At 51.0% G+C, this 24,744-nt stretch overlaps 1 protein-coding gene across 5 annotated transcripts; it reads right to left on the bottom strand.

The window, feature by feature from the left end:
• Nucleotides 1-127: 127 nt before the first annotated feature.
• On the bottom strand, nucleotides 128-23,306 carry SLC43A3 (solute carrier family 43 member 3). Of its 5 annotated transcripts, none has more exons than XM_079929297.1 (13): nucleotides 22,797-23,306; nucleotides 22,130-22,496; nucleotides 21,626-21,746; nucleotides 18,866-18,912; nucleotides 15,912-15,988; nucleotides 15,594-15,686; nucleotides 14,629-14,768; nucleotides 13,377-13,471; nucleotides 12,186-12,362; nucleotides 11,841-11,960; nucleotides 8,002-8,188; nucleotides 7,279-7,402; nucleotides 128-436 (listed from the first exon to the last, which is right to left on the bottom strand). In XM_079929297.1, exons 2-13 carry the CDS (start codon nucleotides 22,311-22,313, stop codon nucleotides 236-238), a joined length of 1,566 nt encoding a protein of 521 aa, XP_079785423.1. In that variant the 5' UTR covers nucleotides 22,314-22,496; nucleotides 22,797-23,306; the 3' UTR covers nucleotides 128-235. The 5 variants fall into 5 exon arrangements, with proteins under 5 accessions (XP_079785423.1, XP_079785424.1, XP_079785425.1 ...); XM_079929298.1 differs by having other exon boundaries at nucleotides 23,138-23,306; XM_079929299.1 differs by having other exon boundaries at nucleotides 23,182-23,246.
• Nucleotides 23,307-24,744: the final 1,438 nt, after the last annotated feature.

Genomic DNA, 24,744 nt, shown 5'->3' with positions numbered 1-24,744 from the left:
TCTTTCCTTCCTTCCTTCTATCTCTCTCTTTCTGTCTCTCTTTTCTTTTTTAAAAAATTTTTGGCTATGTTGGGTCTTCGTTGCTGCGCGTGGGCTTTCTCTAGTTGAGGCTGCTCTTTGTTGCGGTGCGTGGGCGTCTCACTGTGGTGTCTTCTCTTGTTGGGGAGCACGGGCTCTAGGCGCATGGTCTTCAGTAGTTGCAGCACGGGGGCTCAGTAGTTGTGGCCCACGGGCTCTAGAGCGCAGGCTCAGTAGTTGTGGCGCACGGGCTTAGTTGCTCCACAGCATGTGGGATTTTCCCGGACCAGGGATCAAATCCGTGTCCCCTGCACTGGCAGGTGGATTTTAACCACTGTACCACCAGAGAAGTCCCTGTCTCTCTCTTACATTCAGTATTTCTTGAACCTCCATTCTGTGCCAGGTAGGGTGCAAAGTCCTGAGGATACAGGGGGTAATAAAAGATACAGTTACTGCCCACATAGAGTTCCCAGCCTAATGGAAGTCTTGCATCATCATTATTATTATTATTTAATCTGTATGTTGAACGGCAACTGTGACAAGCTCTATGCTAGAGAAGTACCTGGTGCAACGAAAATCTGTACTCAGTAACAGGCTGGAAAGGAAAGAAGGGAGACCTGAGCTGAGAGCTGAAGGAACTGTAGGAGTTAATGATGGGTTGGATGGGACGCATTCCAAGCAAGGAGAATAAAACCATTTTAAAATGTGCACTTGACCTTTAACATGATATTGTGTATGTAATAAAAATTACTACGGGACCTACTGTGTGCCAGGGCCAAGCGTTTTTCATGTGGAGCCTCATTTATCCTCACCTGAAGGGAGAGGCTACTACCGGTTCAAGGACACGAGACCCAGGGCTGTCTGTCCACGCTCCTCCCTGGGCCCCAGCCACCTCTGGGCCCTGGCTCCAGAAGGAATACACAGCCTTATCCCTGGTGATGGACAGTTCTCTGCTCACAGATTTTCTGCATTGACTACTGAAGAAACAAAAAAAAGTGCAAAAATTGAATATGAAGATTGACAGTTTTCAATGACTTTGGCTTAAGATTTGGGATAATTAGAAAGCCATTTTTTCGTCTTGAAGTTTTCCCACTTGAAACAATGCAAGAGAATCTGTGCTGCTTTGTTAGACAGAAACAAGTTTGGGCAAACGCTTGCAGGGTGGTTTCCGCCCTGAACAAACGAAGTGACATTCCAGGCTCCGTCAGGTTTGGAGCCCCTCACTCTGCCCGTCCCCCAGGGAATCACAGATGTTACTGGTAACGGCAGGCACACACCACATGCCTGCTGCATCCCAGACGGTTGATGTCATGTTTGAAGTGCTTTAAATTAGTTCGCTTAATCCTTACAACTCCAAGATGTAGTTCTACTGTTATCCCCACTTTACAGATGGAGAAGCTAAGGTACCGTGAACCTAAGTCCCAGAGCTTGCATGGTAAAGAGCTGGCAGTTGGTCTGGGGCAGTCCACGGCCGAGCCCAAGTCCACGGCCGAGCCCTCTACCTTTTATTCCCCAAAGTCCTCTGTAGTCTTCCCAACCAGCTCCCATACTGCTTATTATCTTCGTACAGGTGAGGAAACTGAGGCTCCGTATGATTAAGGGCTTCTTCGAGGTCGCACAGCTGGTAAGTGTCTGAAGCCCAGAGCCTTTCCCCATGCACCTACTGCTTGAGTCCACCTTCAGGCCTGGGAGGTAACACCGGACTCAACAAACGGAATGCGGAGGGACCTGAGCAACGTCCTGGGTTTAATCACCCTGCCAGTGAGTCAGCCCCGCTGTGGGCAGCAGTGGACCCAGGAGTGGTCAGACATGGCCCATCTGTGAAGTTCTCATCGCCAACAAAGGACCGGAGCCTGGACCAGAGCCTGTGCCCTGGAGCCTGGATGAATTGTTCTTCCCAAAGAACATTAAAGGAGGGACTCAATGCTGTGCCCCAGAGCCACGCCCAGTGCATTTGGGAAGCATCTATCCCCCAAGGGGCTGGAAGAAAAAGGCGCTCCGGGACATAACTGCTAGGACACCAAGCTTTGAATTAGGGGAAGAGGATCAACGCCCCTGGGAAGCGGGCAGCCAATTCCTTCAGACTGGAGAACAGTGAGCACGATTAAGGGAAGATTAAAGGATGTGATGCCATTCCCTAGAAACTCCCAAAGTGGCTCTTCTGGCTCTATTATTATTTACACTCTCGACCTGTCCTAGGCTGCTTTCACGGTTCACTGTCACCTGGGACCCCCTGCTCAGGCAGCAGAGGGGGGGACAGAAAGGGAGGGGGAACCGCAACGTCCAAGACGTGTGTGAGGGGAGACCCAGGATGGAGTGGGGGATCGAGTTGTGACACAACCATAAGATGGGGTTGTAAGCAGCCGTTCAGTCACGTTTTTGTTTTTTTAGTTTTTTAAAATTTTTATTTATTTATTTTTGGCTGTGTTGGGTCTTGCGCGCGGGCTTTCTCTAGTTGCGGCGAGCAGGGGCTACTCTTCATTGCGGTGTGCGGGCTTCTTATTGCGGTGGCTTCTCTTGTTGCAGAGCATGGCTCTAGGCGTGCGGGCTTCAGTAGCTGTGGCATGCAGGCTCAGTAGTTGTGGCTCATGGGTTTGTTGCTCCGCAGCACGTGGGATCTTCCCGGACCAGGGCTCGAACCCATGTCCCCTGCATTGGCAGGCAGGTTCTTAACCACTGTGCCACCAGGGAAGCCCCACAGTCACGTTTTTGACAACTATTTGATGACGTAAAGAAGAGCCTACGAGATGGTTTCCGTCACCACACACGCAGTTGCACCACTGGGAGGACACAGTTGTTAGCCACGATGGTATCTCAGAGCGCTGCAATTAACAGCGGTATTTCTTTTTCACGCAGTTCTTTATTTTCTGATCTGCTTTACAACAACTACTTATTTCTTACATAAGAATGAATGTAAAGAAAAGGTAACGTCAGGAATTCCGTGGCGGTCCAGCGTTTAGGACTTTCACTGCCCTGCCGAGGGTCCACACGGCGCGGCCAAAGACACAAGAGGCAAAAGGTAATGTCTAAAATGAATGTGAAGGTGACCTTAGGAGTCAGACAGACGTGGGTTTAAATACCAGCTCCACAGTGCGACAGTTGGATGATCTTGGATGTAACTTACACGCAGAGCCTAACTTTGATCCCCTGTAAATTGAGGCTGATTAAAGGAGATGGTCACACAATGTTTCTGATTCACGCTGTCGCCGTCCTTTGAAGAGCAGGCGCCCTCCTCCTCCTGGTGGACTGTCCCCTGCCCCAGGGAAGACGCCGCCCGGCACTGCCTGCAGCAGGGGCATATTTGCCCGAGTCCCTCTCTGCTGAGGTTGGTAGCAGAGGGTTGCACTGGGAGCCTGTTGCTGAGTGAAATCGGAAGTTGTGAAACCCCTGGATTGCTTGCTTCCTTGTTTGAAAGAGTGGTTGATTCCATTTGAGGAAGAGGTTACAGGAGGGAGGCTCTTGGGACAGAAATGAGGGCTGTACACGTGGGCTGCTTCTCTCACGCACCTATCTTCCCCAGAAATCATCCTTGACTCTCTCTGGATACAGCTGTTCTCTGCACTTCCTGAGGAATCCAGGCTTTTTTTAAAAATAACAGCTTTGTTCAGATATAATCCATATACCACACAACTCATCCATTTAAAGCGTACGACTCAGTGGTTTTTAGTATATTCAGAGTTGTACAACCATCACATTATCAAGTTTGGAAGATTTTTATCATCCTGGAAAGAAACCCCTTACTGTTAGCAGTCACTAATCTTCCCCGCAGCCCTACGCGATAGCTAAGCCACTTTCTGCCTCTATAGATTTGCCTATTTTCTATTGAATGGAATCCTACTATATTCTGTCTTCTGACTGGCTTCTTTCACTTAGCATAATGTTTTCAAGGTTCGTGCATATGGTAGCATGTATCAGTACCTCATTCCTTTGTATCGCCAAATCACATTCCATCGTATGGACGTACCACATTTTATTTATCCATGGTATTAGGCATCCTTTTGAATTGAATATATTAACTGTAATGATAGCTTTGATCTGTTAAGTACCTACCATGTGCTAGGCACTTGACCTAATTTCTAATCTAGTCCAGGGAGGCAGGTCTATCTCTCCAATCACACTGATAAATTAACTGAGATGTAGAGAAGTGTTCCATCCAAGGTCACACTGGTGAGAGCTGGGATGCCAAAAGGGTTGGCCCGGCTCCCGATTCATACTGCCCCACCCCACCCCGGTGCCAGGGCCCACCCCGTGTGCTATGCTCTCTCCTTCCAGTTCTTGTTCTGAAGCCCGAACGAGAAAGAATCCACTCATTCAGTGATCATTCTTCCAACAAGCCCTAACTGGTACCACATGCATGGCAACCAGGCACTAGTCCCTGAGCCTAGTGAGACCCAGATGCTGCTTCCTGGAGCTCCCTGTTGAAGGGAGGAGAGGTGGTCATGGCAGGGGCCAGTCTCCAGGAAGGGTGTGACCAAGGCCTACGGACTCAGAGCTGCTGGAGAGCCCAAGGAAAGGTTTTTACAGGAGATGACATTTTGAGCAGGACCCCAGTGGACCAGGCAGATTTCCCTGGCAGACAGAGTGAGCCCCCAGTGCAGAACTGGTGTGCTCACAGATCCTAAACCAGAAACCTGGGTCCACAGGGATGAGCTCTGTGTCCCTGGAGGTGGGAGGTGAAGAGGGCAGGGGAGAGGTTGGCATCACATTGCTGACCGCCTGGATCGCCAGGCTGGACTCTAGGCTTTGTCCTATGCCTGTGCAGCAGCTCAAAAAACATTTATTGAATGAATGAATGAATCCGCCTGCCAGCCCCTCCCCCCAAGTCCTCTCCTGGCTAAAAGGAATAAAACAAATAAAACACCTGGTGTGTTCCAGATTCTCCCGTCTCGCCCACCCGGTCCCTCACCTATCCCCCTTTGCTACCTACCTCCTCTCCAGTCATCAGTAAACAAAGGAACAAATGCTCAAGTGCTCTCACCCCATGCTAGGCAGTAGAAATTACCTTAAATTCTCACAATCGCCCTCAGGGACGCAGGTGAGGACGTTGTGACTGAGAGTGGCTAAGGGACTTGCTTGGCTGCTGAAAGGCAGAACTGAAACTCACACCAGACCTTCTGATTCCATCTAGTGCTGCTAGTTTGCGGGGGGGTCGGGGGGCGGGGAGCATTGCAGTAGGGGTAGGGGCAGGGGAGACAGAAAGAGAAGGCAAGGGAAGGGATTGCTGGGGGTCCTCAAGCCCAGGGCACAGGACCAGGTGGCCAGTTCGCAGTCTGAGGGCTCCTGCCCCACCTCTGGGTCCAGCTGCCACATCAGGATTCCTCCACTCCACCCCTGCATCCGCTCCCCAAGGCTGGGGCTGGGACAGGAAAACGCAGGCACTCACGCATGCACATCACGACAGCCCCAAAGCCTGCAGAGGTGGAGCAGCTGTTGCCTTAGGCAGAAAGGCTTTATTTTTTAAATAAAATTATTTAATATATAATTCAATATATTATAAAACTATTCCCCAGAGGACGCTTTTATATAATACCGAAAGTAAATAATCATCTCCCTTCCTGAAGAGGAAAACATCCCCAAAAGGCTTCATCAGAAATCCTTTGGTCAAGCAGGCTAGCTGGTTCCCAAGGCCCTTCGGGTGGCCTGACTCTTTGTCACTGTTCTTAAAACCTTCTAGAACGTGAACTCCAGAAAGAACCTCCGACTCCAAGACCCTCTCCTTCTACAGGTGGGAAAACTGATGCTCGGCGGGGAGAAGGGTCTGCTCAAGGTCACTCGGCATCAGCGGCAGAGCTGGGGCTCAGCCCAGGGCCCCCACCCAACCCGGTCTGCCCCTCCTTCTCCCCAGGCTCATTCCCTAACAAGGCTAGGGCTCTGACGGAGAGCTGGGCACCACTTCTGTTTGTTTGTTTTGGTTTTGGTTTTTTTTGTTGTTGGTGGTGGTTTTTGCAGTACGGGGTCTCTCACTGTTGTGGCCTCTCCCGTTGCGGAGCACAGGCTCCAGACACGCAGGCTCAGCGGCCATGGCTCACGGGCCCAGCCGCTCCGCGGCACGTGGGATCCTCCTGGATCGGGGCACGAACCCGTGTCCCCTGCATCGGCAGGCAGACTCTCAACCACTGAGCCACCAGAGAAGCCCTGGGCGCCACTTCTGAATGCCAGGTGGCAATGCGGCCATGACAACCTCACTCTTCACCTGGAAACTTACCCAGCAGCACAGGGCCCAGGCACACAGGGGCTTCAGGGACAAAGAGGCCTGGAGAAGCAGGGGACACACCCTCCCATCACATCACCCCACCTCGGGCCAAGCATCTGCCAGGGCCATGCGCTTCCTACCCTGAAACTAAGAACTTCCACGTGACTTTGCTTTTTGTCTTGCCGATAAGAAGGCTTGGTGGACAGTTAAATATGTCTTTTTGTTCTAAGAAAAAATAATGGCTACTTAATACAAGTAGCCTGGGTGGGCAAAGTCTTTCTGGACACGGGGTGCTCAAAGGTGAAGGAAGATGACACGTCCTCGGGGCTGAAAAGGGAGGGCTTCTGAACTAGGCAACCCCAGGGGGGCTTTCTTTCTGACAGCACTCCCGGTACACCAGGAAGGGGTGGACAAACGTCAGAAGAGTGACGAGCACCAGAATCACATTCACCTGGAGGGAGAGGAAGCAGTGAGGCGAAGTCCACTAGTGGAGGAACCAGAATCCTGCCTGGTTTATCCCCTACTTTCCACTCAGACCCAACGGTGCCCTCTGGGATGGACTCTTGGTTATTTTCCATTCTGCCCCATGGAGCAGGGTGGGTGGGGGGTAGGGGAATATTATATTATGCCTTTTTTTTTTTGGCCTCACCCCATGGCATGTGGGATCTTAGCTCCCTGACCAGGGATTGAACCCTCGCCCCCTGCAGTGGAAGCGCAGAGTCTTAACCCTTGGACCGCCAGGGAAGTCCCTGTGCCCATTACACAGATGAAAAAACAGAGGCCTAGAGAGTATTCAGTGACCTGGGAAGAAGCTGTGTCACGTTAACCCTCTGGCTTCAGGGACCCCCACCCCCACTCCCAGCACAAGGCAGGGCACTCCCAATGACCCCAGTTTGAGAAGCAAGACCAAGGATGTACCCATGTGAAGAAATGCTCCTGCAGGGACCACACCCAGGCCACCCCAGCCAGGTGGGGGGCGCCCCCTGCTGGGGACCAACACAGTTGTCCCAATCTGGACATCCCTGCTGGTCTAAGGCCAGGGTCCCCCAACCCGCCACAGTACTCACGTAGAACGGGTCACTCTGGAGGGGACCTTTGATGAGGGTGAAGATTGGGAACTGGAGCAGAGACACGACAGCTGACAAGGCCATCACTAGCCCAAAAAGCTTCCCAAAGTGCTCTGAAGGGAACCTGGGCAGAGAGACAAATGAGGTTCCAGTGAGCTCTGGCTGTGGTGGGCCTTGGTCAGCCCCCTGCTCCCCTAGCCTAAGCCTGCCTTTATCCACCCACACCCACACAGCTCCCCTCCTTCACCTTTGCTTAGGCTTTCAAACGACAGAGCAAAGAGATGGTGCCGTGCTCGATCCCGGGGAAACAGCAGGGACCCAGACACAGGCTGTGCCCCGGGAGGTCTCAAGGAAAAGACACGTGAATAATTCCGCTACATGCTAGATGATGCATGCACTATCAGAGGAAGCAAGAATACAGAGGCACAAGGAAAGAAAGACGCTTTCTTTCTACTCTTCCCTGGGAGAGCTGGAACAGAAGTGGGCTTTGGAGGGTGAATAGGAGTTCACAGAGTAGACAACCGAGGCAGAGGGGAGCTTTCAGGTACATGAAGGCTCTAACCCTCCCACCAGCCTCCACCTCCTCTACACCTGCTCCCAGACGCTGTGTGCCTCCTCTGGCCACCTCTGGTCCTCACCTCCTGATTTCTTTGCCCCCAGCACGCCTCCCTTTGCCCCAAGGGTGCCCCCGTCACGTGACGCATACCAAGCCCACCTACGTACGCGAGGGTGAGGAAGGCAGCATTGCCCCCGTAGAGGAAGGAGCGGTTGATCACTTGCAGGGTGAAGGTGGCGTACTGCAGGGGGAGGACAGGGATGGAGGCGCAGAGGGCGAAGCCCAGGCACAGCACAGACGTCAGGACCAGCGAAGGCACTGTTGAGCGCAGGGCCGCCGCCGAGGCCGAGGAACCTGGGCCAAAGGGAAGAGCAGAGGCTGCGTGGATGCCCGCAGGGGGGTCATCCTGAACCCTCTCTCCACACATGCCCCATCTCCAGTCCATCAACAAGTGGTGATAATTCACTTCCTAAGCATCATTCAAATGTATCCACTCGTTTCCAACCCCGGCGACTCATCCTAATTATAGGCAAGCATCACTAACTCATAGATTATCACAATGACCTCCTGACAGGGAGGGCCCTCAACCCACAGCCAGATACTCTGGGTAGCACCATGGGTAATAGCAGAAGACTGGAAACCAACCAAATCAGCAGCAGTAGGGGAACGCAGCACCAACTACGCTGCAGTCACATAACAGAACGAGGCAGGGGTCAAAGGCAGAAGGAGGGAGCCTGGCTGTGGGGCAAACCCAGGACAGAGAGTTACATAAAGAAAGCTGCAGGGGGCTTCCCTGGTGGCGCAGTGGTTGAGAGTCCGCCTGCCGATGCAGGGGACGCGGGTTCGTGCCCCGGTCCGGGAAGATCCCGCGTGCCGCGGAGCGGCTGGGCCCGTGAGCCGTGGCCGCTGAGGCCGCAACAGTGAGAGCCCGCGTACCGGAAAAAAAAAAAAAGGAAGTGCAGGACAGGGTGTGCGATTCGCTGCCTTTTATCTAAGAAAGCAAAACTATACACACATACAGAGTCTGTCTTTAAGGAAAAGCAAAAACAAAAACAGTTACCTAACGAGGGAAGGAGTGGAGGACAGGGAACAGAGAAGGAAACTAAACTTCTTTGACTGTATCTTGTTTCATAGTCCTGGCTTAGGAATGTCAATGTTTGATATGCAAATGTATTTAAAATAAAATAATAGGAAGAAAACAAGCAAAGCAATTCCAAAAGAAATCCAACAAGATGAAACCAATGAACATAACTTTATATCAAGTTGGCGACTCTTAAAATACTGTAATTTGACTGACAGCTCTTACGGGATGTATCCTCAGGATGAGAACGGAAAGAAGGAAAGAAAGGAGGGAGGACGGGAGGAACAGCATACAGCAATCATACTATTATTAATAGTATTGATGATGCTAAACCAGTAATTATGCATAAAATATATTTGTAAAGTACTATATATATATAGTATGTGTATATAGTATACACTGTAGGTATATACAGTAAATATATTAATATAGCATATATTAGAGTATTTTAGGAACCAAGATTTTCAGACGAAAGGAGATACAAATGTAAAAGTCAAGGAAGTAAAATTTCAATTAAAATATCAGTACTGGATACTCATGATGTATTTTTTCATCCAAAAAATTATGTATATCTTACCTCAGAGGCCTAAAAGCAATGACAACCCAGGAGAATTAGAAACCTTAGCACCCAAATTGCACTCTTTAAATACCATTTCTCATTTAAAGGGACCCAGGGCTATTTGGAGAAATGGCTGGTTTCAGGTCTGGGCCAGGAAACATACCCAATGAAATGGACCTGAATATCTCCTTGTGACAGAAGGGAAAGACACTCTCTAAAACTAATGGGACTATTTGTTAAGGACACAGATAGTGGATTGGTAAAGTTGCCGATAGTCAAAGATGAGATAATTTGAGAAGGATTGTGACAGAGGTGGATTGAAACATGTCAAATATATTTAAAATGAGATTTTAAAAGAGAAACTATGGGGCTTCCCTGGTGGCGCAGTGGTTGAGAGTCCGCCTGCCGATGCAGGGGACACGGGTTCGTGGCCCGGTCCGGGAGGATCCCGCGTGCTGCAGAGCGGCTGGGCCCGTGAGCCATGGCCGCTGAGCCTGCGCGTCCGGAGCCTGTGCTCCGCAACAGGAGAGGCCACAACAGTGAGAGGCCCGCGTACCGCAAAAAAAAAAAAAAAAAGAGAAACTATGAGTGGTTACCCCTGGAAGTTTCTAGGGCACCAAATCATTTTTCTAAAACTAGTAAATAGAGGAAAAAGCATGCATTTATTTCAGGGTAACGAAATACTTAACAAAGGAAAGGTTTTCTTTCTAGAGGAATTCTAGCTATTAAAAGCAGAAGGAAAGATAGAAATAGAAAATCTCCTTTTTGCGACCCTAATAAAATAATGGGTCTAGGCACTGGTCATCAATAGCTGTTAAAATCATTAGGCCTGCAGCTGATGGGAAACTTTTATAATGCGCAGATCAGACTGACAATGTCTGAACCCACTGATCAATCTTAACATCATAAGAACAAAACCACGGGTACTAAGGGCCTGATGACGAGAGCTTGTAGGTAGCCCACGGCTCCAGCTCTGAAGTATTCTTGCCAAAAAATATTAAATATTAGTATTAATAAAAATATTACTCTGCCTGTTTACAGGAAAGACCCAATCAAAGAAACGTTTTTAAATGACATGAAAAGGATGCCAAACCCAAAATGTGGGAAATCTGACAGGACAAACAACCTAGTTCCTTCGATAAATGAACAACAAAGGGAAAAAAGGGGGTGGGGGACACAGAGACTTAAAAACATCTAAAAGACACATCAGTACATTGTGTGGCCCCTGTAAGGATGCGAATCTGAACAAACCAACTATAAAAAGGCACAGGTGAGACCATTAAGGAAATCTGAACAGGTCTACATTATTAGATGATACTAAGAAATGATGCGGGGCTGTTTTACATATGATAATGATATTATGGTGATGTTTAATTTAAATAAAAGAGGTCCTATTTGCTGGAGCTACCAACTGATGTATTTACAGATGAAATGATCTGATGTCTGAGATTTGTTTTAAAATACTCCAGCAGGGTTAGGAGAAGCAGCTCAGGGAAGTGAGAAGTGGGAGAGATGAAACTATAGGGGTAAAGGGAATTCCCTGGTGCTCCAGTGGTTAGGATTCTGCGTTTTCACTGCGTATGCCCAAGTCCAATCCCTGGTCGGGGAGCTAAGATCCCGCAAGCCGTGAGGTGCAAGGTCAAAACAAAAAAAAAAGAGAGAGACCTCAGCATGCCTGCTCCTCCATTCTTGTCCAAGGATCATGTCCAAGCTCCTTGGCATAACACGGCCTGTCCCTTCTTACCTCCGTCTTTCCAGCCCCCTCCCGACTACCTCTCTGTGCCCTGGCCAGCCCGAATCACTTTCTGGGATTCCTCAGATTCCTTAATGTTTCACTCTCCCCTTCACCACCCTGACTCCTCTGTACTCCTGGGCCACCCTCCCAAGGCCCTCCTCTTCAATTTCTCACGTCTTTACTCTTCCTTTAGGTCTTGGCTTAGATGCCACTTCCTCCAGGAAGACTTCCTTCCCTGACACCCATCCCATCCCCACCCAGAACAGGTTATGTGCCTTTCTTTCTGTTTCATAGCTCCCTGCAGGTTTACTTCATGGACTGTAAAGCTTGATTACTGGCATTTCTCCACTCTCTAGACTGAGAAGAGCTTCTTGAGAACAAGGACGTATCTGTCTTATCCGTTACTGAATCTAGAACTGTGATTGGCACATAATTGGCACTCAATGACTAGTGGTTGGATGAATGGACAGATGAGGGATGGATGGATGGATGGATGGATGGATGAGTGATGGATGGATGAACGGACAGATGCAAGTAGAAAAGGATTTAGAAGAAAAGAGAAGATGGGCATGGAGGAAAATAAAGATCTCTCCCCTCCTGGTTCCCTGATCCTCTGGAGCCCAGGTCTCACCTGTCCTTCTTGCTTCCTCCTGGTACTTGCATTTCAGCCGATCCATGAGCAGCCCATTCCAGGGGGCACACAGCACTCCAAAGAACTGAGTGATGGCAAAGGCATTTGTGTACGTGCTGACTGCAGAGGGCAGAGAGGGGTTGGGCGGTAAGAACTTTCCAGGAGTGCCTTACGGAAGAGGACCCTCCCACCCGGCCCTTGCCCTGCCTGACCCTCCTCGCCACACCCCTGCTCAGACCTTTCTCTGGAGCACAGAGCCCTGCTGAGCTCAGCGCCCCGCCGCTCGAAGTTCCAAGTCCCCAGCTGTGGTGCTCAGATGCGCTGCCTCCCAGCCCCGTCACATACCTAGCACCCTGTCCCCACTGGCCAAGTTGCTCAGCAGAGAGTTGAGGGTGCCGATGAAGAGGTAGTGCCACAGCTGTATCACAGACAGCCACACCAGGTGCCAGGCAAAGCGCCGAGAGAAGACGTAGCTCCAGAGAGAGCGGGCTTCCTGCTGCTGCTGCCCTGGCCTCGGGATCTCTGGTGGGAAGAGGAAGATTTGGGCAAGAGTTACACTTAAAGTTGGGGGGCAGGGATGGGCAAGAGTGCAGGGGTCTTGAAAGGACAGCCTGAGGTCTGAGCTCACCCGCTCTTCTTGCCTTCCTGGGCACACCGCCACCTCCACGCGTCATCCTGTCCCCACCACCCTGAATGAGCCTCCCACGTGCTCCGCCTGCCGAAATCTGATCTATCGCAGCTTGGACTCAATGATGCTTCTTGCACTAACACTTTCCTAATCTTTCTCAGCCAGGATGATGAAAAGAAAGACGAGAGGAGAAAGTTAAAGACAGCTAGTGTTTCAGCTGATCCACAGCCCCTTCTTTTCCTTCCGTACCAGGATCCTGAGTCTTCTCTGGAAATCTCCCCCCCCCCCTATTCTTCATGGTCCAGATGGGACTGCGAATTAAGCATTCCATTCCTCACCCAAGGCTGACCAAGTTGATCATTCTCCTCGAGAGGCAGACTGGCTGTGATTTCAGACTGGGGTCCCCAGAGGCAGGTCCCCTGGTTCTGCTCTTCCTGGATGGAGCCTGGCAAGTTCACTTTGCCCTTGCTTTTGTGAACTTCTCAGAATCCTGTTCTCATTTCTACCTTAACCAGCCGTGGTTTGTGATGTTTATAACCAAAGACCCAAAACAGACAGAGGAGAGAAAGGAGGCAGTGATGGAGACGGGACAGACCCAGCGGACCTGCAGAAATGGGGACAAATAAGGCAGACTTAGGAGTGGGGGGAAGGGAAGGCAAATGATGGAAGACTGGCTGCGAGGGGAAGGGGTATGATGAGATGAGAAAGAAAAGGGGGACAAAGAGGAGAGATGAGACAAAAATGTTGCCCCTCTCTGGACCGCCTATAAACTGAGGGGGTTGAGAAGATCCTGCAGGTCTTTTCCCTACCTGTCCTTTCCTGATTCTGAGTCCCTGGGAAAGCTTTGGAGGTGGCTGTGGGGAGAGGCCAGGTTCCGGAGGGGAAATGGGTTAACCAGTAGGGCTCACCTTCCTTGGGTGAAAGGAACTTCTCTGAAAGCTCCAGCTTTTGGGACTCAGCCATTTTCTTCTCTTCCTCTCTGGGGCCATCCCCAGAGCACAGGCTGTGGAAACAGAAGTCCCATCAGCCTGACCCAAGAATTGTGAGCCGAGCCTCAGATTCAGGCCGTGTGTGTGTGTGTGTGTGTGTGTGTGTGTGTGTGTGTGTACGCGCGCGTGCGCGGCGGGAGGGGGGATAGTACCTTTCGCTATACACTGGAATCACCTTTTCACAACCCCAATGCCCAAGTCACAGCCCAGACCGATTAAATCAGAATGTCTGGGCGTGGGAGTCAGGCTCCCACATTTTTTAAAGATCTCCAAGTGATCCCAGCAATTCTAATACGCAGCAATGTTTGGGAACCACTGAAGTGCAGGAAGAACAGGACAGGCCTGGGTTCAAACCCCAGCTCTGCCTCTTCCTGAGGCTGTGCAACGCGGCTCAGACCTAACTCTTCTGAGCCTCCTTGTTCTCATTTGGAAAATGGAGGGAAGTATGCGTATCTCAGGACTGCTGTGAGATGAAATCAGAGCGCATGGGGCTGCTGAACAGCAAACAAATGCCCTCTCTCTACTGCTTGGATGACTGGCGGCACAAACGGTCCCATGTCTTCCCCGCCTCTGCTCTCCACCCTCTGCAGTACAGCTCTGACCACTTCCCCGTCCCCTCCCTCTGGGCTGGCCTTGGGAGCTGCCCGGCCGAGACAACCCAGCAGAAGTGATGCTGCGACAATTCTCAGCTTAAAAGTGAAAAAACCTTGTGCATTTTGGCATTTATCTTGGAACCCTGAGACCACCATGTGAAGAAGCCCAAGCTAGCCTGTGGGAGGATAAGAGCCACGTGACCCAGAAATCCCTGCCACTCCCTATGGCCAGACAAACCCCATGTGAGTAAGGCCATCCTAGACCAGCCAGCCCCCAGCTAGCCCACCAGGTGATCAGAGGCATGAGAAGCCTTGTCAGGGTCATCCAAGCAGCTCCCTGATCAGCAGAACTAGCCAGCTACACACAGACCTGTGGAAATAATAAATGCTTCATGTTTTAGGCCATTAAGTTTTGGGGTAGTTTGTTATGCAGCAGTAGCTAACTAATACATCCCTGGTCTAGTCCTCCTCTCCTGGGACAGGTTTCCTCTGCCTTACCATGTCTGTCCCATCCCTGCTTCCTACTCCAGGTGAGATGAGGGGCTCTGGGCACACCATCACCAGCTCATAGTCCTTACCCATAGCTGTAGTTGGGGGGCAGTGGGTAGGGGATGTGTCCCCTGGGCATCAGAAGGAAAGTACGCCCAACATGCCAGGCACTGCAGACAGAGATGAAGATGAAGGAGGCCCTGAGACTGATGCCCTGTTCATAAAGGAGCTGCAGACAAAGGAGAGGAGAGGTCAGTGTAACAGCCACGTTCACAGCAGCATTATTCACAACGTCTGAAAGGTGGAAGCAAATCAAGTATCCATCCGCGGATGAATGGATAAAGGAAATGTGGCACATACATACGATGGAACATTATTCAGCCTTAAAAAGGAAGGAAATTCTGACACCTGCTACAACATTGATAAACCCTGAAGACATTAGGCTAAATGGAATAACCCAGTCACAGAAGGACAAATACTATATGATTCCACTTAGGAGGTACCTACGGTAGTCAAATTCACAGAAATAGACAATAAGACAGTGGTTGCCAGTGGCAAGGAGGAGACGGGGGGGGGGGTACCCACAATGGGCGTTATTGTTTAATGGGCACAGAGTTTCAGTTTTACAGGGTGGAGAAGAGCTCTAGAGATGGATGGCGGTGACGGTCGTAAAACAACACGCATGAACTTAATGCCGTCGGACTGTACACTTAAAAATGGTTCACATGGAAAACTTTATGTTAGGTGGGGTTTTTTTGCCACGCAGCAAGCAGGATCCTAGTTCCCTGACCACGGATTGAACCCGCGTCCCCTGCAGTAGAAGTGCAGAGTCTTTTTTTTTTTTGGCAGTGCGCAGTCTTAACCACTGGACCACCAGGGAAGTCCCTGGGTGTATTTCATCACACAAAAAGTCAGTGTAAGAATTAGGGGCTGAAACCTGTTTCTAAGAAGGAGGCTTGGCCCAGGCTCTTGCCTTCCACCCTGGCGGCTGATTACGGATGCCTGGTGCTCCCCAGCAGCGGGGAGATAAACACGGGCCATTGCTATCTTTTACCTTAATGATAAGGAAGACTGCCGAGGAAGAGTCAAATGCTCCGTTGTACATGGTGATGATGGTTGAACGGTGTTTGCCAAATAGGTTCCCGATCTGGAGGACACACGATCAGCCTGAATCACCTATTTATTCGTGAAATCTTTCCTGTGCACCCGGCAAGTGTCAGGCCCTCATACCCAGACCTACCCTCCACCCCAGGAGCTAGCACCCTGGCTTGGGCCAACCCCATCAGAGGCAGCCAATGTAGCAAAGTGCTTCTCCCTCCTTCCACCCGCCCCAACCTCCAGCCAGGGGCCCGTGATTAGGGCAGGCTCACACCTGCAGGTTGGTGATCAGAAACAGGATTCCTCCTACGGTAAGCATGGGCATGGCCAGGAAGAGCAGCACAGCTGAGTCTGGAACAATCCAAGACAGAGATGGGGAGGTGTCACAGTGCAGCCCAAACATGCAACCCGAACTCTGGCCCCCCTGCTCCCTACAATCCTGGGCTTAGGGCCCCAATTCTAGGCAGCCTCCCAGCATCCTCCAAGGACCTTAGGGTCCTGGTCACGGCTCCTTCACGTGCCCCTGTGGAGGGACCCTGCAGAGGTCTCCTGAGACACCCTCTTCCTCACCAAAGATGACCCTTGGTCTCTGGCAGGGTGGATGTCTACAGAGAGAGGCACAACTCAACCCACCACCCCCTTCCCTCACTAAACCACAAGCAGCCCCCCTATGCATCCTTGACACTGTGGGGAAGAGAAGCCTGGATTCAGTCCCTGAGCCCAGCCTCTAATTCACTGCTTTGAGCTAGATTCTGAATTTGTGACTCAGTCATTTCATCTGATAAATGGGAATAACATTCCTTGCTCTTCCCACCTCACCAGGCGCTGTGAGATCTGAGTGTCTCTCTTTTGTTCATTAAACTTTGAGCATTTCCTTTGTGCCAGGTGTTGTGCTTGGCACTGGAAATGCAGGATGAATAAATACTTCTTGCCCTTGGAAAGACTGACATGCAAAAAAATCATTCTAATAGGTCTGGCAAGTGTTGGGTAAGAAGAGCAGAACTAAAAACAACTAAAGTGCCAAGGACTAGGGAGCCCTCCGTAAGTTAGTCTTTCCCAAGTCACAGCCTTCTTTCTGCCCACCTTCATGATTTGGGCCATAACCCACACCTGTCTTATTTGCCAAAAAAAATTTTTTTTTAAGTTGACTCACTTTTATCCAAAAGAAATCTATTATTTTTATTTTTATTTTTTATTTTTTTTTGAAATCTATTATTTTTAAAGGAAACTTTATATTGGGAGTTCCCTGGTGGCCTACTGGTTAGGATTCTGGGCTTTCACTGCCGTGGCCCAGGTTCAATCCTTGGTCGGGGAACTGAGATCCCACAAGCCACTATGGCACGGCCAAAACAAGAGAAAACTTTATATCGTTAGTATAAATGAAAAGCAACTTGTGCTGCTTGTTGTGAATAGGAGGTAACTGTAAAAACAAATACAATGAAAACACTGTTATTCAACTGTAACTGAACGCAGTGGCCTTCAGAATGTTCAAAGCCTGATACCTGCTCTTGTCATAGTGTTAAAATCATCCCAGCCCAAACCAAGACTTCCGTGCATGAAATCAGAGGGCTAGTGAGAAATAAAAAGGGAGTAACTCTCCTACCAGGTGATTCAATGTTAATGCAGCATGTGTGCTTCCTAATAATATTCTCCAAAGTAACTATTATCCGAGTAACATTTGTTCCATACCTCGAGAAGCGCTGTACACTTGCTCATTTTAGATCATTCACACTGTTTACCATTCAATTTCTGTCTCTATAAAAGGTACGTCTTCAAATGCACTAAAGGTTGGTTGAGATTCCTTTCACAATAGCATGCTTTTTCCAAAACCAAAAAGCCCTATTTTAGGGGGGAAGGGAATATTGTGACTCCAGTGATTCACACACGTGAGTCAAACATACCCAGCCATCACCTCCACATTCAGCCACTTGAAAACCATGCTTAGGCTTTTAGGTAAGAAGACAGTATGATGAGCAGAGTGGTTTTTTTTTTTTTTTTTTTAAATATTTATTTATTTATTTGGTTGTGCCGGGTCTTAGTTGCTGCATGTGGGCTCCTTAGTTGGGGCATGTGAACTCTTAGTTGCAGCACGCACGTGGGATCTAGTTCCCTGGCCAGGGATCAAACTCCGGCCCCCTGCATTGGGCACACGGGGTCTTAGCCGCTGCGCCACCAGGGAAGTCCCGAGCAGAGTGGTTTTTAAATAACCAGGCTACCTCATGAGATCTGCTCAGACAGAGACCCTCAGTCAGCTTTGCGTTCACTGAACACAAATGAAGTAACAGATTCAGCACAGGTACTAGACACAGGAGTGTTAGGTACTTTTTATTTCCTAACCCAAAAACTGAGCCACGTAATCTGGCACTGGGGAGGAATACTGGAAAGCATCTCTTGGCCTCTATAACTGAGATGCTAGCAAAGAGCATAGCCAGGGTCCCAGGACCCCTTCCCACTAACTTGCTCTGGGGCCTCTGGCTAGTCTCTGCAAAGGGTCTCTCTCTGACCTCAGTTTTCTCCTCTACATAATGGAGGAAGTGGGGAATACACCAGACTGGAATTCCCAGACTTTGGGAACTGTATACACTTATAGACCAGTAAAATTTGAAAAGAAAACTTCTGACTACACTGGGGTTATCAGTTTGTACCCGGCTAAGTCAGGATATTTTCGAAAACTGCCATTCCTATTATCATTTCATTAAAAAAAAGAGAGAGAGGACATTTAATACATTTAATACATAACGAAAGGATGTAATCTTTTTGTTTTTTTTGTTTTTTTGCGGTAGCGGGCCTCTCACTGCTGTGGCCTCTCCCGTGGCGGAGCCCACGGGCACAGCCTGCGGACGCGCAGGCTCGGCGGCCATGGCCCACGGGCACAGCCGCTCCGCGGCATGTGGGATCCTCCTGGACCGGGGCACGAACCCGTGTCCCCTGCATCGGCGGGTGGACTCTCAACCACTGCACCACCAGGGAAGCCCGGAAGGATGTAATCTTTTGAATAAGTTCTTCTCTCTGAAGCAGTCCCTCCACTGTCCTTATTTTTTTGCATGTCTCACTAGACTGAACTGTTTTTATAGACCAGCAATAACTCTCTCAAGGACTCTTTCCAGCTGAAAGTCTGTGGATCTCTGAATACCTGTGGGGGTCAATGCATCCTGCCCATCCACCACCTTCTGCACCTGCCCATTCACCAGCTGCCCCTGAGGTTGTGTCCCTCCCGACAGCACTCACCTGCAGAGATGAAGGCTATCGTAAGCGTGGCACTGGTGTAGAGAAATCTGGAACACAGAACGGCAGATGGAGAATGCGGTCAACGAGAGAGAAAGCTGGAGGGGCAGAGGGTGCGTGGAGCCAAGGTCCTCCCACCTAGAAGTCCCAACCAGCCAAGCCCTTGAAGAAAGGGGTTAGTGCCTCGTTTACAAATCATAATCTTGAGTTCTAATTCCTCTTGCTGTGTGACCTTGGGCAAGGCACTGCCCTTCTCTGGGCCTCAGCAGCCTCTTCTATGAAGAGATGTTTGTGGATGGACCTAGAGACTGTCATACAGAGTGAAGTCAGAAAGAGAAAAACAAATATCGCTTATTAACGCATATATGTGGAATCCAGAAAAATGGTACAGATGAACCTGTTTGTAAGGCCGAAATAGAGACACAGACGCAGAGAACAAATGTATGGACACCAAGTGGGGGAAGTGGGGGGGGGTGAACTGGGAGATTGGGATTGACATATATACACTAATATGTATAAAACAGATACCTAATAAGAACCTACTGTATAGCACAGGGAACTCCACTTCGCCGTAGAGTAGAAACTAACACAACATTATAAAACAACTGTACCCCAATTTAAAAAAATTAAAAAAAAAACAGAATCTAACCATTAAAAAAAAAAAGAGAGATGATTGGACTGACTGATCTAGGTCCTAAGCTTAAAGTTCCAGGATGTTATTGTTTAAGGACCACAACCCCAAGGTTACGGGACTCTCTTAGAAGCAAGGGGTAATAAAAGCAGTGCTTAAGTGTGATACTCTGATTGATAATAAGAAATACATATTTGGTCCAGGTCCCCAGTCCCTGACACAGGGCTCCTAAGACCCTTGTAAATTCCCACATAAGAGCCCTAGGAGCATCTTTTATTCTAATGAGGTGACCCCGGATGGCTCCTGGAGGGGGGCTGCTCACCAGAAAGACTAGCCATAATTAGATGCTTGGAATTTTCAGCCCTGCCCCCGACTTCTCCAGAGAGGGGAGACGGGCTGGAAGTGGAGTTAATAACTGATCATGCCTACATGAGGAAGCCTCCATAAAATCCCAAGAGTATGGAGTTTGGGGAGCTCCCAGGTTGGTGAAGGGTGCTGCACCCCAACTCCACAGGGACAGAAGAGATCCTGGGCTCCGGACCCTCCCTGACCTCGCCCTATGCGTCTCTTCATCTGGCTGTTCATCTGTATCCTTTATCATATCCTTTAATAAACTGGTATAGGGCTTCCCTGGTGGTGCAGTGGTTGAGAGTCCGCCTGCCGATGCAGGGGACACGGCTTCGTGCCCCGGTCCGGGAAGATCCCACATGCCACGGAGCGGCTGGGCCCGTGAGCCATGGCCGCTGAGCCTGCGCGTCCGGAGCCTGTGCTCCACAACGGGAGAGGCCACAACAGTGAGAGGCCCGCGTACCGCAATAAATAAATAAACTGGTATATGTGTTTCCCTGAGTTCAGTGAGCCCTTTAGCAAATAACTGAATCCAAGGGGGAGGAGGTCACAGGAATCCCAGGTTTGCAGCCGAGTCAGACGGAAGTTGTGGGTAAACTGGGGACCTACCACTTGCAATTGGCATCTGAGGTGGAGGGCAGTCTGGTGGGACTGAGCCCTTAACCTGTGGGATCTGATGCTGTATCTCCAGGTAGACAGTGTCAGAACTGAGTTAAATGATAGGACACCCAGCTGGTGCCACAGAATTGCCTGGTGTGGGAAAGGCTCCCACACATTTGGTGACCAGAAGTGCAGAGTTCTGTGTAAAAGTAAAGGAGAAACACAGGTGGGAAGACTGGGTTTTTCTTAACACACTAAAGGCTGGAGAAGAGGGAGTGGGCATAGAAGGACGGGAAAGAGGAGGAGACAGGTGACCAAATTCCAAGAGCGACTGACAGCGTCATCGTGCACCCAAAGGCTTAGAGAGCCAAGGGCTTGCTTTCCTTCCAGGCTGTTTCCTGGTCCAGCCACCCTCCGGTCCCTCTGACAACTAGCCTCTCACGTGCCTCCTGGGAGGCGCCGGCTCTGGGTCCTATCAGCTCCCCCGCAGGCCCGCCGCTTAGCTCCGAACCTGGCCAGCTGCAGTGGCACCCCGTGGAGCCAGCAAGTCCCCCACCCGCCGTGACCTCCCCTCCCGTCAGAGGGAAACTGAAATCCCACCACTGGAGGCACCCAGGACACCTTACTACCTAAGCTTCTGGGGAGTGATGGTGGTGGTGACGAGCATGAGGATTAGTCACTCAGGTATGATGAGGACAAAGGTCCCCGGCATGAAGGCGAGAGTGGTAATTCTATTTTTATTTTTATTTATTTATTGGCCACACCGCACAGCATGTGGGATCTCAGTTCCCCAACAGGGATCAAACTGACGCCCCCTGCACTGGAAGCGCAGAGTCTTAACCGCTGGACCACCACCAGGGAAGCCCCGAGAGTGACAATCCTAGGCTTTGCTAATTGCATAACCTGTCCCAGGCCAGCCCTCACAGGAAGTAGGCCTGGGCTCCTGCTCTATTCAGCACATCGTACAGCATGCAGTTCCACATGCAACAGAGGAAGGAGGTGAAGAAAGGGAAGCAGGGGTGTGGGGAATAGGGAAGGTCGAGACACAGTCCACACCCTGTGCAGTTTCTAGCAGGGCTGCCGGGGCAGGGATACCCAGTTGCCTGGCCTGGGTCTCCCTCCAAACAAAGCTGCTGCCAGAATTCCTCTTGCCCCACCCCTGTTCAGATCCCCTTGGGACTTACATGGCTATGAGGCGGGCCACGGTAGTCTTGAAACGGTCAAAGATGTAGCCAGCGGGGAACGTCATGAAGTTGTTCATGAAGGATGCCAGGGTGAAGATGAGTGAGAAGCGCTCGTCCTGGGCTTTGCAGTTTGGAGGAGAGAAAGGCAGATCTCAAGAGCCCAGGGTGGATGGGCCAACCTCCCATCCATCCCAGCCTGCCTGCCAGGCCGGCACCCAGCCTGGCTCCCATCCAGGGCTGCCTCTTCCATCTTGGACAGCTTGCCCGGTAGGATAAGTTCTCCCTTAGATAAGTGGAGACGTGACTGCCCCTAATTATCTCTTGGGAGCCGATACTTCCCTCCCCAGGGACCTCTGAGACCAAGGTTGAGGGCGGGGGCAGCTGACACTCCCTTCCTCTCACCATAGACATGCTGGCAGAGGAGGCAGGGGGTGGAGTCCCTCCGACCCCTTCCCACCACCTGGGAACCAGACTCAGCTTCCTAGAGAAGCCCTCCTCCCTTACCATCCAGCCCCGTGGCATTGCCCATCAGCCTGGCATTCGGTTCACGCAGCTCCTCAAAGAAATGCTCTGTTTTGAAGACAAACACCAGGGAAGCCCAGCCGAAGAGGACGCCCGCAAAGCCGAGGCATTCCAGCAGCCCCGTCAGCAGGGTGGCTACACGAAGGGGCAGGCTCTGGCCCTGCATGGTCCGAGGCAGAGCTGATCCTCAAATCCCACCGGTGGCCTCCTGCGCTGACCACAGGAGCTGCAAAGCCCGCTTTTCGAGCACTTGGAAAATTGCTTTGGCAGGCGCTTCTGTTCAGGTGGGTCTCTGGTGCCGGCTGTTTCGGGCCTGGGTAAAAACCATCAGTGGGCGACTCCCTGGATCCTGTAAGATAAGGCAGAGGCTGCTTGGTACACAGGCCTGTGGGAAAGGTAGAGGTGGACAAAGGTTCTTTGTGGGATAGACAAAGAAGCCAGGTGTTAGAAACAGCTGCAAATGCCTCTGCATCCCACATCTGGCAACAGGTGGGGAAGCTGGAACTGAGCCCCAGCTCTGGAGACGGTCCAGTAAATTACAGCAGCAATTGAAAGCCAGGAACAGGGGGTAAGGGACTTCACACAGGTCCTCACAGAGCCTCACAATAACTTGGCAAAGAGGGTGTTTTCTTATCTTCAGTTCACTGACAAAAGCTCAGAGGACTCTGTCAACTTCCCAAGGTCACATGGTCCGGTTAGTCACGTCGCAGGCCAGTCTAAGGGCAAAAACATCCCGACCTCCACACGATCCTCCGTGACCCTCGGCCAGGGCTCCCAATAACCCCCTTCCCAACGCCCCTCCTCACATCACCATCTGCCAGGAAAGCGCCCAGAAGCCGCTCCCCACCCCCACCCGCTCCCCCTCTAGCACGTGGTCAGCGGCCCTCCCAGCAGAAGCGCCCCGAGGTCTGCCCAGCCACAGAGCCCCTGGCCTCGTCCCCGCGGCCCCGCCGCCAGCACCCCCGGCCCCGGCCCCAAGCCGCGTCCTACCCGCCGGCCATCGCGCGGAGCTCTCGGGTTTGGCGGCGACGTACCTTGCGACGTTTAGATTCGCGCCTCCACTCGCCCCTCTCAGTCCCTCCACGCCCCTCCCAGTCCCTCCACGCCCCCAGAGATCCCGGAAGGGCCGGGAAGGGCGGGGCCAGAGAGGTCCACCGCGACCCGCTCTCCATCACTTCCTTGTTCTCCAGCTCTCACAATACCGTGCTCTTTTTGACCACGCCCTGAGACCGTCCCTCCTTTCACTCTAACCCCAGCAGCATCTGTTTCCCTCTCTTGATCCTCTTGCAGCCTCTCAGCTCCTTTGCCCCTCTTCCCTCCCCTGACCGAGATACTTTTAGTTCTGTTGCGCACGGACAGGCAGCCCCACGGAAAAGATCACACAGTCGCAGCACACACACAGACGGCTTACCTGCAGACACACACACACACACACACACACACACACACACACTCTTCCTTGCGCACGGACAGGCAGCCCCACGGAAAAGATCACACAGTCGCAGCACACACACAGACGGCTTACCTGCAGACACACACACACACACACACACACACACACTCTTCCTTGTGCTCTACCGGCACCACGCGGGTGGGCACAGAATACGTTTCTCTCCATTTGCCCAGGAGCTCAATCCTTTCTCCTGATCTCATGCTCCTAGTGCTGCCAGCAAATCCCAACACAGAGTCAGAGAACCAAGAGCCGGAACTAGACAGTGCAGACAGGAAAAAAAAAAAAAAAAATGGTGCCTGGCCTTTCAGTGACTGTTGCCTGCCATTCCACTACCTGCGGCCGATCAGACGGTGCACCCTGAGGGGAATTCAGGATGGAGAAAACGAGATTCTGGCCCTAGATAGTTAAGATCTTTTTTTTTTTTTTTTTTTTTAATTTTTGGCTGCGCTGGGTCTTCGTTGCTGCGGCAGGGCTTTTCTCTAGTTGCAGCGAGCAGGGGCTACTCTTTGTTGTGATGCGCGGGCTTCTCTTGTTGCAGAGCACGGGCTCTAGGCGCTCAGGCTTCAGTAGTTGTGGCATGAAGCCTTCAGTAGTTGTGGCACAGGGGCTCAGTAGTTGTGGCGCATGGGCTTAGTTGCTCTGCGGCACGTGGGATCTTCCCGGACCAGGGCTTCAACCCGTGTCCCCTGCATGGGCAGGCGGACTCTTAACCACTGTACCAGTGGGAAGTCCCAGTTAAGATCTTATGCAGGAATAACTTCAATGAGCCAACATGCTTTCATCTTCCCATACTTAGAAAAACGCTAAAATCATGAACTTGAGATGTCTGTTTTTGTGATCGGCAGTAATCTTTTCCTGTCTGACTACGTGGGCTGTTGTTGTTATTGTTGTTGTTTCTCCAGCAAAAACGTTTAGATATCTGACTCCTCCCTGACCTCTTTGGAACAGTTTCTCAGAGCCGAGAGGCTGCCTCCCAGGCTATAGTCCTCAGTAAGGTCACTGAATAAAACATAGCTCACAACTTTTAGGTTGTGCTTTTTTTTTTCCAGTCCACAACAGCCTTCCAGAAACCACCCCCTGGAGTGGTGCACTGCCTTTTCACCACCAAGGACCCCTTTGATTACTCCCTGCCTCCCCCTCCAGC

This window comes from Stenella coeruleoalba (assembly GCF_951394435.1).
Source record: "Stenella coeruleoalba genome assembly, chromosome: 8".
NCBI lineage: Eukaryota > Metazoa > Chordata > Mammalia > Artiodactyla > Delphinidae > Stenella > Stenella coeruleoalba.
This window is presented reverse-complemented; position numbering and strand designations above follow the sequence as displayed.

What these genes read in the sequence shown, in the direction of transcription:
- SLC43A3 (XM_079929297.1), bottom strand. Translation starts at nt 22,313, where the DNA reads ATGCAGGGCCAGAGCCTGCCCCTTCGTGTAGCCACCCTGCTGACGGGG. An exon ending in CAATGCCACGGGGCTGGATG is followed by an intron (nt 21,747 to 22,129) that starts GTAAGGGAGGAG and finishes CAAACTGCAAAG; the next exon opens with CCCAGGACGAGCGCTTCTCA. An exon ending in CAGTGGGGACAGGGTGCTAG is followed by an intron (nt 11,961 to 12,185) that starts GTATGTGACGGG and finishes TGCCCTCTGCAG; the next exon opens with TCAGCACGTACACAAATGCC.